The sequence below is a fragment of the Arachis duranensis genome, chromosome 3 (assembly GCF_000817695.3).
Source record: "Arachis duranensis cultivar V14167 chromosome 3, aradu.V14167.gnm2.J7QH, whole genome shotgun sequence".
Taxonomy (NCBI): domain Eukaryota; kingdom Viridiplantae; phylum Streptophyta; class Magnoliopsida; order Fabales; family Fabaceae; genus Arachis; species Arachis duranensis.
The window spans coordinates 129,958,909-129,970,344 of NC_029774.3; the positions used below are offsets into that span (position 1 = coordinate 129,958,909).

Genomic DNA, 11,436 nt, shown 5'->3' on the forward strand with positions numbered 1-11,436 from the left:
ACTAACAGGTCACATGGTTTTGACATAAAGTTTTAAAACATATGGCAGCTAAAATCAATAAAAGAATTTTCTTGCATTATTGTCCTAGTTGGATCAAACAAATAAGCTTAGTCGAGCTGCTAAAAATAAAAGCCGAGCCTGATGGTTACGTCATCAACTCCAGCTCACATCAAGCTAGATTCTCACTGTTTAAGGTGATTGCAATCGTCTACAATAATCCTCACAGTTAAGAAAGATTTCGGTTTGTAAATAGTTGACTTTATAAACTTCCAAATCATCAAAACCGTCAGGATTATCTCACCAAAACACTGTTTCCGCAGAGGAACAACCCCCAACTTTTGTTCTATGCTGGTAGACACGAGCGCGCCACGACAGCTTCTGCTTCCACTAGCGAAAGACAAAACACAAAACCCGAGAATGGACAGACAGGAGAAAGACGAAACCATCCTTCGCGCTGTCCACACAAGCCCTCATTCCAGTGGCAATTTCGGGATTTCAGGGTGCATCCTTTTCAACCAAAAGTTTGCATGCCCCGCCAGCATGTGACGCCTGTCCTCGTCCACTTGCCAATGAGGTCATTCTCGTCATTTCAATGCACCCTCGATATTTTATTTTTTCCCACCTTCTCATTGCTCAGTCACCAAAGAATTTCTTTTCTTTTTCTCTTTCCACAGAATAAAATAAAATAAAATAAATTGAGCGATGAAAATTGAGCCGCCCCTAACTTTTTGTTTATTTGCAGGGCTTTATTACTGAACGAGTTTCTCTTTCTCTCTGTAATCTTCTTTCTTCCTGTTCCGTGGGTTTTCTTCTTCATAGGTCGTTAGTCTCGAAGAAGGGAGGGGGGCTTCAGTGATTCCCAGATCTGGAAACTTATTCTCTTTTGAATTCTGCTCGCTTAGGGTAATATTTTCAATCTGATTCTAGTTTCATCGATATATTTCCGTTAATTCCATCTTCAACTTTGTTTTTGCAATTCGTTTTGCTACGTGATAATTGGATTACTGGTTTTCTGTGCTTTTAAGGCTTTCTTATTGTTTATCGTGCGAAGGTTTCTTCTTATTTGTTTTTCTGAGCTGTTACCAGCTGGTTTCATATATCCTTTGCTAAGTTTTGTTTTTTACAGAACATTTGAACTTGTCTTTGGTAGGTGATGTTACTTTGCAATTGGTTTGTTGGGTTTTGGTAATTCAGATTGTGGTTTTTGAGCTTGGGGACCATTCTTGATGCAGTTGTTGTTTACTAATTAGTCTTATTCTCCATATTCTTATGTTCTTAGTTGGTGAATTTGCTAGACTTGGTTCTGGAAGTTTTAGTGTTTTCTTTGTGTGTCTTGCTCATTAATCATTAAGTTTAATGATTGAATTTCTGGAATAAGTAATTAGTCCTTGATGTAATTGATTAATAATTTTCTCTCTTTATGTTGGTAATATGGAGGCAACTTGGTTATTCTTTTAATTATTTACGTTACTTCTTTTTGGTTCAGTTGTTTCTTATCCCTATTTAATAGCTTAGTTCTAAGGTTCTAAGATTCCAAGCGATGTGTTGTTTTTGTGATTTTGTTATCTTGGATCTACTGCTTTGTTACATGGAAGCTGCAAATTTTTCTTACCTGTTGCTGCATCTCTTGTTTTGATATACTTCTAACATCTTCTTTATGAGCACTATTTATTACTACATGCATACATGCTGGTTGTATAACTATCTTACTACTACGATATCTTGAATAAGTAGCTGAAGCCATGTAGCTAGTGTGTTCTGTGTTGGTTATACTAAGCTTGTTTTCGTTTGCTGCAAGAGGACCACTCTCTTCCATTGATTTCCTAGCCTGTGGCTTGATATGACTCGTGCTCAACTTTCATGCAGGGGGTCTTTAGCATTCCTTTATATATTTCAAAAGCGAATTGAAAGCTTTGAAAGTAAAATCATATATTGGAAGGATTTTATTATTGCTTTGAAACACCATACAAACAAGGCAGGAATGGATCTTTCACCAATTAAATCGGCAAAGGTCAGAGAAATCTTCACGGTGTTTTCAGTTTCCTTATCTTTTTGTTTTGTTTTTGTTTGAAGCATTAATTAATTTCTAGTTCCCTCTTTCTTTTTGGTCTGTTTCAAGGCAAAGATATATTTGACATTTGTCTTCCTGAAAGAATTAAGGTCCTACTTTAATGACATGAAAAAACTTTCCTTGTCTATAATCTGATCCTATCCTCTTGTTTTTAGTTCTTGTCATAATTCATTCCTGGTTTTTATACATCAAGATGCTTTTATTTCATACTTGCTTGTTACTATTGGTCGTTTCTGTTTTCACATTTTCTTAACATATCAATATGGTCAACTCATTGTGTAAGAATGGACTCATGATTGATGTGAGGTGTAAAAACTTGACTTTTAGTTTTACTTTAGATCATATAAACAGACTGCATAGTTAGGGTGGTGAAAGGGCTATCCAAGTCTCACTGGGTTATTAAAAGAATAACTATCTCCTCCTTAGCCATTAATTCTCAAAGACTTATGTCTTCCTTCTTTGTCAGGGTTGATGAAGGTTAATGATTTGTCCAGAAGGAGCACGCTAAGCTCCAGAGAACTTGTGACATCAGTACTAGCCAATCTTATTAAAGGTTTCTTTCCAAGAGACGTTATAAGATACTTTTGGCAGAATTAGCTTCATTGAAAGAATTTGTGAACTTTGTCCTGTGTATTGGAAAATGGATAGATCAGATACATCTGGGTTTGTTAGTGGCGGAGGCTGTATGTTGATACATCTTTTCCCAGTGATAAACTTCTGAAGGTATGTCGATTTTCTAGTAGCTATGCGGTGACCTTCTTTGCTACCTCAACCTTCTGTTAGCTGTATTACACGACATCTGGATAATGGATTTAAACAAGAAAGCTGCACAATCTCCTTATGATGCTGAACTTAGGAAAAATGATAACTTCGGTGATACTACATTATGCTTGAATGGCATTGGATTTGGAGAAACCATGACTAATTATAGATGTACAAAGAGCAATCTTGGGATGAAATTTCAAAATGCTTCTGATGATGGCTGCAGATTGGTTCTGGGGTTGGGCCCAACCCCGATGGCATATGACGATGACTACAACAATTTGGGGTTTAATAAGAAGAAAAATTCAGCTAGCCCTTTTCCTCAGCACATGCCATCTGAATGTGATTCAATCCTTCAACTTGGTCTTTCTGGTGGAAATAATGAGGCATCAAGCGTGTTGGAGTGCTCAGGTTCAACTGAGGCTGATGTAAATATGTCGCACTTTTCAAGCCAAACATTTGCTGAAAATAATTATTCAACTTCAAGGGTTCCTGTTGTTGATGAGGGTTCTACCTCAGCAAAGAAATCAGGTGGTTATATGCCATCACTTCTTTTAGCTCCAAGAATGGATAATGTTAAAAGCTCGGTGCAGCCTCAAGAACTAATTCTTGCTACAAATCACCAGCTGTCCCTGGAAACATCTAGTGCTACCACTTACTCTCATGGAGACGGATCTAGTCTCCAGGCTACAGGCATAACTTCAGATATCCGAACAAGCAATCCTAAGAGGTGTAGGTTTTTTGGCTGTACAAAGGGAGCTCGAGGTGCTTCAGGGCTTTGTATCGGACATGGGGGTGGACAAAGATGTCAGAAACCAGGATGCAACAAAGGCGCTGAGAGCCGCACTGCTTATTGTAAGGCACATGGCGGAGGGAGGAGGTGCCAGCACTTGGGCTGTACTAAAAGTGCTGAGGGCAAGACAGATTATTGCATAGCACATGGTGGTGGTAGGCGTTGTGGGTTTCCAGGAGGGTGTACAAAAGCTGCGCGAGGTAAGTCAGGACTCTGCATTAGACATGGAGGAGGCAAGAGATGTAGGATAGATGGTTGCACCCGAAGTGCTGAGGGGCAAGCTGGATTGTGCATTTCTCATGGGGGTGGACGCCGTTGTCAGTACCAGGGATGTACCAAGGGTGCACAAGGGAGCACCTTGTTCTGCAAAGCACATGGCGGTGGGAAGCGTTGCTCATTTGCAGGTTGTACCAAAGGTGCTGAAGGGAGCACCCCATTGTGCAAGGCACACGGTGGAGGAAAACGCTGCCTTTTCAATGGTGGTGGTATTTGCCCAAAGAGTGTACATGGTGGCACAAACTTCTGTGTTGCTCATGGTGGTGGAAAGAGGTGTGCTGTTGCAGGATGCACCAAGAGTGCACGTGGCCGTACTGATTGCTGTGTGAGGCATGGCGGAGGGAAGCGGTGCAAGTTTGAAGGATGTGGGAAGAGCGCACAGGGGAGCACAGATTTTTGCAAGGCACATGGTGGAGGAAAGAGATGTAGCTGGGGAGNNNTGGTCCAAGAGCGTGAAACTAACAAGGGAAGTCTCATTGCTCCGGGAATTTTCCGTGGTCTTGTTCCTTCTGCTTCCACTGTCTGTAGCAGCTTTGATAACAATTCTTCTTCAGGGGTTAGCGTTGTCTCTGATTCCTATGATTCTATGGAAACACCAGCGAAAAGGCAGCAACTCATACCCAAGGAGGTGCTAGTTCCACTTTCAATGAAATCACCATCTTATCCAAACCTTTTTACTACTTCCAAGAAGCCAGAGCAGGATAGAAACAGCCACGGTTTTGCTGCCGGTAGCAGTGGCGTGCGGAAAGGCTTTGAACTGCCAGAGGGAAGGGTCCACGGTGGAGACCTCATGCTGTATTTTGGAGGGAATCTCAAGAACGCACTTGATGGAATCTGAGATAAAGGGGGAGATCTGGTGACTAGGCAAGTTGTAGAAAATTTTAGGGTGTAGGGTTGGTTTCCATCATGGAATTGTGTATAAAGTTTGTGCTGCTTGTTGAATAAGGGGTGTATAGTTCGGGTGTTGATTATTGTTAGCCATTAGGCTATTATTTTGTAGCGCTTCATCTGTACTTTAGCTTTCATTCGTCGATGTAAGGTGGCATTGTAAAACCAATCACATAAATCCACTGCCACGAACAGAATCATTCTCTGCATTTGCTGCAGTTAAATTATTGTGTTCCCGAGTCTCCAGTGTTCTTTTTATTTGTTCGCAAGTTAACCTTATTTTCTTGACACTTAAAAGTACAGCTGTGAGCCTGTGAAACTAACCCAGTTGCAGCCTTGCAGCTATAAATTAGAGGTTTCTCTGATAACAGAGTTCTCCAACTCAGAAAGGCAACAACTTTTTTGTCATCCTCTACGCTACACTCGATTTTTTTTTTCTCTCTGCTGAAGAACACCACGGTTTCTCGCTTTACTATGCATGTAACCTTTTATCCGATTCTCTGTTTTCCAATTCTCCTTCTTCGATTCTCTTTTCTTTCCGGCAATTTCCCGGGGGAAAATAATCAATAGTTAATTTGCTGCAAAACCAAATGAGAGTTGAATTTTCGTAGGAGGAAAATTGAATCAGATTTTGCTATTTCGTGATTTTTCGTTGTTCAAATGCAGGAATCGAAATGATTTCGTGATTTTCCGAGTTTGAATTAATAGCGATGGAAAGCGCGCGAAGCAGCGGCAAGATGAAGGCTTCGAAGGTGAAGGCTTCAAACGAAAACCTTTCGCCGCTGCAGAAGGATATGGACGATCAGAGAGGACGCTACCTCCAATCTTTGACGATGAGCCCAAGGCTCCAAGTCCAACCGTTCGCCGAGAACATCGATGTCGGCTCGCCGCTTGCGCGATACTTATTCGCCGGATCTCCCTCCGGCAAGTCCGTGACTCGAGGCGATGCCTTCACTTCTCCGACGTACGGCTCCGGCAAGTACAAGTCCTCAAAAAGTTCGGGGAGTAGCAGTTACGGTCCACGCAGTAGGTTGTCGCTCTCGCCGCTTTCTTCAGTGGAGAACCTGGAGATCGCTCCGATGTATAGAACGCCTGTGAAGGTGGACGAGGAAGTTCTTGTGATGGATGATATCCTCGTTAGGTCAACGTCGGGAGGTAAAAGCGGAAGATCTTCATCTTCCTCTGGGCGCGGTTCTTCTTCCTCATCGTCATCTTCACCGTCGCCGTGGGTGAAGAACGCATTCAAAACGGAGGGTTACCAAGCATGGGATGAATCAGGAAACTGCCGCAGTAACGCCAAAAGCCAGGTTAGTCCGCGCCATAATTATACAAATTAATGGTTATACGATATTTTCTGAGACTAATATTCATTTTTTTTCAGTATCCATAATTTGTTTAGGTTTTGGAGTACTATTGAAAATCTGGCCTTTAGCTCTTGCATTTTCCAATCGTGTATTTTAATTTAGTCCTTGTAATTCAGTCTATTTTGGTTTTGCTCCTTCAAAGATAAAAATTTTGAAATCTTGACCTGGATTATTATTATATATATTTATTATGAGTATTTGGTCTCTAATATGATATTATATGGTTTTGTTAGGCTAATAAAAAGCTAGTGTTCTGCAAAATTAAATATAGGGTAGGCTTAGCGGTGAGTGCTATTAATGCATGTGGTTTGCGAAGGAGAAACGCCTAAAACTAGTAAAAGACTACAACAAAAGTTATCACATACAGATGAGTAATTTGATTTGCATTTTACGTATGGATGGATGGCTTGATAGTAATATTCTAACAAGTGTAGAACTCGGTTAGACTCAAAAAGAAAATTCTATCTATACCTAGGAACTTGGAAGTCCTGGTTGACAATAGTTTTTTGACTTCTTGGGCAAGTCTTTTATGAGTTTGGTTCAAAATAAAGAGTTTAAGCGGTGTTAAAAAGTTATACAAGGTGATTTGGTTCCTCTCAAGATTGCGAGGTATGTTAGTTGCTCCAATTTTGTATATAATTCGATCGTGTGAAGAGTTTGCGTCTTGGTTGTGATGGGGGTATAAATGGGAAGTTCTTAATCTTAGGGTAACTTTACCTGTTACTTGGCTGAGAATCCAGAAACTTCTAAACCAGTTTGCAATCCCGTACTATCATAGCTGCCTTGAAAATTTAATAATTTCTTGAATATTCTTGCGGAGATGAGGCAAGAGTTTAAAGAAACTGTAATTTCAGTTATAGGATGGGTGATTGGCGTTTTTTACAAAAATGTGTTGGATTTATCATAACTTCTATTGAGTTACCGAATCTGAAATTATGCAAACCCTGTAGGTTTCTATGTGTTGGATTATTTTCTTGATGTGGGGATTGTCAAACGGGTAGAGTCAAAATCTTTTGTTGTTGCTGTTGTTGGATATGTATTTTGGTTAACCAGTAATATTTGATTGTGTGTTGTTCTTACTAGCACAAATGTCAAAATCCTACTTTCCCTTAAATTCTGTCGTCCTTCAGGAATAAGTTCTACCTGAGGAATCTGCTACATTTTCATCCCGAAGAGTTTGGCACCGGCTTCTATCAATTTGCTCTCTGTATTGCATCTCAATTTTTTGATACAACATAAATTACATAATTACATTTCAATCCCAAACAATGATGCCCAAGTACCATCATCGTAAACCACCACTTTACCCAAATTCAATAGGCCGTGATATAAGAAAGGTAAAGGGCATCTAACTAACTGCATTTTATTGTCGGCTTCCAGCATATGCCCCTCTGCTGACAGGGGGAATAGACCGCCTTTCTGATTAAGTGTCAGTGAAAATTAATTGCCTGTATTTGATGTTTAATCACTTGATGCCACAATTTTGCAGTCTGGATATGAAAAAGAAGAGGTTCATCAAACTCGTCTCTCCATGAAGGCCAAACTCGAGGTAAATAATCAAAATTCGGAAGATGTATGTCACCATGTCCCTTGTAAACACCTAATTCGCAATTACGTATTGGATTTTGCAGGCACAGGCTGGCAAGTCTTCTTTGAGTGCAGGATCAGACGCATATGGCTCAAATAGCCGGACTGTTCAACATCACAATGCAGCAGCTGAATGTTTAGGCACAACATCCCAACCAGCTTCACCAGTCAAACCTGAGCCTCCCCGAACCCTTGCCCATGCCTACCCGAACACTTTGAGTGACTGGTCACCTCTGGATGATGGCATGATTGTTTTCCTTGGTTCTGATATAGCTGCATCAAAGGAAGAAGTTGATTCATATATTTCTAGTGTTCTCTATGGCCATGCTGCTAAACGGAGACTGCCGGTGTTTGTGGAACTTTGCAAAAAGGGAATTAATTGATAAAACGCCTCCTCTCCGATTAAAGATACTTCTGCACCGCCTCCTTAGATACACAACTTTACTACCATACTTTTCTACTTCTTTTGACAATTTTCCCCCTTTTTCCCAGTTCTAAACCAATACAATTTTTGGTCGGCTGCATTGATTTGTTAAACTGTGGTGACTGTTAATGATCCCCTGATAGGATTGATCGCATGGTCTGGTTTAATTGAGTGAGTACTTCTTCCCTTGTTTCCTTGACAGAATTAATAATTCTCCCATCTTATTGTAAGTAGACCAAAATTAAGGGAAGTTTCAATTGCGACTCCTAGTATAGCATTATATGATTCTTATAGATACTGAGATGATATTCATTATTCACTTTTGGATTTGGTGGTGGTAGCCAGGTAATAAAATTTGTTGTTTGATGGAATGTATTTCTTGTCACTGTATATTAATGCTTTGCATCCAAGATAAAAGGTTGATCAGTTGATGGAGGTGATTGTGAGTTGGGATTTTTATGGTATTCCCAAATATTAGAAGTGATATCTGTATCTGTAAATTGTGACAAAAGTTTAGGTTTGCCCGAAGTGATAGATACTATGATCTCTAGTCATTGTCTGGAATTGGTAGTAAGCCCTGGTCCACGTAAAATATACATGGCTGCATCACCATCACAAGAACAGAAAGAAGCAAAGAAAAACCTTATCCAACGCCGATGACTATCATCACCCTCCCCCTCTCCCTCCCTTGCTCCAATCCCTTCATCTCCCTCTCTTCTTATCCAAAACGAATCAGATTTAATCCCCAATCCTCTTCACAGTTCTCTCCCATCACTTCCTCCCCATCACCGCCGTCCCTCCCCAAAACCGGAGTCATTGTCATTGGCGCTGGACTCGCCGGGCTCGCCGCTGCCACCCACCTCAACTCCAAAAACATCCCCTTCCTCCTCCTCGAAGCTTCCGACGCCATCGGCGGCCGCAATCTCTCAACCTCCAAAAGTTCTACTCCGGCGCCCGTATTTTCTATGATGGTCAGTTTCACACCGTCGCTGACCCCCTCCGCCACTTCTTGGACTCCGCCAGGTCCCTCGCCAACCCAATCGGATCCCTCGTCGATAAGCTCCTCATTGGATCCACTCGAATTGGAGTCCTCACCAGATCTGACGAAGATATTCTATCCGCAGAGGAGGTTCCCACCATCGAACTTCTGAAGAAGCTTGGATTTTCCGATTCAATTATCGGGCGATTCTTCCGCCCCTTTTTCGGTGGAATCTTCTTTGATAGAGAGCTCCAAACGACGTCGCGCTTGTTTGACTTCATCTTCAAGTGCCTTGCCCTCGGGGACAACACTATCCCTGCGAACGGCATATCGGCGATTCCGGAGCAGCTGGCAGCCAGGTTGCCGTCCGGCTCAGTCCTCCTGAACTCGAAGGCCGTTTCTGTCGAAATCGACGGCTTCGTATTGCCTAGCGTGAGGTTGCAGAGCGGCGAGGTTTTGACTAGCGAGCTTGGTGTTATCGTGGCGGTTGAAGAACCGGTAGCGGCTCAGTTATTGGCGGGAAGGAACGGTCCGGTTCCGAAAAAACCCGCTCGTAGCACGGTTTGTATTTATTTTAGTGCGAACCGGGATGAGATACCGGTTAGTGATCCGGTTCTGTTTCTGAATGGGTCGGGTAAGGGGATTGTGAATAACATGTTCTTTGCGACCAACGTGGCTCCATCATATGGACCACCCGATAAGGCTCTGATTTCAGTATCCCTGATTGGGCTATTTGAGGGTGAGACTGATGATGAACTAGCGAATAAGGTGGTCCAAGAGCTCTCGGGTTGGTTTGGAGAGAGAGTGGTTCGTGAGTGGAAGTACTTGAGGACTTACCGGGTCGGATTTGCCCAACCCAATCAGTGCCCGCCCACGGATCTTAGTAAGAACCCGAGAATTGAGTCCGGTTTGTATGTTTGCGGTGACTATTTGACGTCTGCCACGTTTGATGGCGCTTTGGTCTCTGGGAGGAGAGCTGCAGAGTGTTTGTTGAAGGATAGGGCCTTAACTCCGCCTTAAGAATATTGTACATTTACAATTATCAGAGATAATTATATTTGGACAGAAAATGAATTTGTTAGCTGTCTTTTTTGGTATCTTTATCATGTTTAGATCTATTGTAGCCATCCATATGCAATATAACAAAAAATGAAGGAGCCGCACCTTATGCTTTTAGCTTAGTCCAAATCTTCATGTCTCATCAGGTTCTACATCCGAGTTCGACATTTCGCTAAAATCAAATACTGAATGAGAATCATTAAATATTATAAGTGTGTAGTACTAGTATATGTGAATTTGTGATGATATAATACTTAGAACTGAAAACTGTCTAATTCATCTTGGAAAAAACAAAAAACTTAAGGAGCCGATCATACCACAGACCACAGTCTATAATTGAAGGGAACTTTTCCTTTTGTGTTGTCCTTTCTTCTCTGGTTGAAGGGCTTGGTCTTGGAAGTACGGGAAGGATAAAACAAAGTTGTCACTCCTAGGCATAAATAAATTAATATGATTTTAATAAATTTATATCTTTTAAATTTTGAATTTTTATTTTAGAGAATATCTTTAAATGATTTTTTTGTATTTTTTTTATTTTACCTTTAAAATAAATAGCAAAAAATCTTATTTTATTTTTTAAGGTAAAATTTAAAATTTTAAAAATTCAAATTCCATTTTAATTATAAGGTATTGGTGGCAGCAAAGTCCAAACGAGGAAATTGACTATCCCGAAAAAAAGGACATTTTTCAATTGGTAAATCTCCACCATAGGATAATATATAAATTTCTGAAATGAAAAAAAAAGGCGCTAAACTAGAAATCCTAAATTAGCGATTGGCAAGTGCAGTTGGAGGCTGCTTCATCTTTAGAAGGAGTTCACAGTTGACAGTTGAAGAAGACATGGAGGGAACAAGACACAACCAGCATCACGTTGATGATGACGATGGCGGCGAGGACCAGTGCCAGTGGCGTCTCTACGAAGCTTACAACGAGCTGCACGCACTCGCCCAGGACCTCCACACTCCCTTCGACGCCCCCGCCGTCCTCGTCGTCGGCCACCAGTCCGACGGCAAGAGCGCACTCGTCGAGGCCCTCATGGGCTTCCAATTCAACCATGTCGGCGGCGGCACCAAGACCCGCCGCCCCATCACCCTCCACATGAAGTACGACCCCAATTCCCATTCCCCTTCCTGCTTTCTCGTCTCTGACTCCGACCCTTCTCTTTCTCACCACAAGTCCCTTCCCGAAATTCAGGTTCATCTTCTTTCTTGCATTTTTCTTTAATGGCCTCAA

The 11,436-nt window shown here is 41.5% G+C and overlaps 4 protein-coding genes across 4 annotated transcripts in view; all 4 read left to right on the forward strand.

The window, feature by feature from the left end:
* Positions 1 to 702: 702 nt before the first annotated feature.
* Positions 703 to 5,032, forward strand: LOC107481746 (uncharacterized). The gene is made up of 3 exons (XM_016102051.3): positions 703 to 903; positions 1,867 to 2,011; positions 2,538 to 5,032. The coding sequence occupies exon 3, from the start codon at positions 2,878 to 2,880 to the stop codon at positions 4,738 to 4,740; it is 1,863 nt and encodes a 620-aa protein (XP_015957537.2). The 5' UTR covers positions 703 to 903; positions 1,867 to 2,011; positions 2,538 to 2,877; the 3' UTR covers positions 4,741 to 5,032.
* Positions 5,033 to 5,151: 119 nt separating this feature from the next.
* Positions 5,152 to 8,454, forward strand: LOC107481747 (uncharacterized). Its single transcript, XM_016102053.3, has 4 exons — positions 5,152 to 5,270; positions 5,457 to 6,097; positions 7,644 to 7,703; positions 7,786 to 8,454. The coding sequence occupies exons 2-4, from the start codon at positions 5,501 to 5,503 to the stop codon at positions 8,122 to 8,124; spliced, it is 996 nt and encodes a 331-aa protein (XP_015957539.1). The 5' UTR covers positions 5,152 to 5,270; positions 5,457 to 5,500; the 3' UTR covers positions 8,125 to 8,454.
* Positions 8,455 to 8,697: 243 nt separating this feature from the next.
* LOC107481748 (uncharacterized) lies at positions 8,698 to 10,323 on the forward strand. The gene is given in 2 exon segments (XM_016102054.3): positions 8,698 to 9,083; positions 9,086 to 10,323. Coding segments are annotated over 2 exon segments (1,341 nt in total). The 5' UTR covers positions 8,698 to 8,821; the 3' UTR covers positions 10,165 to 10,323.
* A 631-nt stretch (positions 10,324 to 10,954) lies between these two features.
* LOC107481745 (dynamin-like protein ARC5) overlaps positions 10,955 to 11,436 on the forward strand; it is a 5,946-nt gene continuing 5,464 nt past the window's right edge. The window contains exon 1 of the mRNA XM_016102050.3: positions 10,955 to 11,397. Within this exon, the coding sequence (XP_015957536.1) occupies positions 11,044 to 11,397 (354 nt within the window). The 5' untranslated portion in view covers positions 10,955 to 11,043. The remainder of the gene's footprint in view (positions 11,398 to 11,436) is intronic.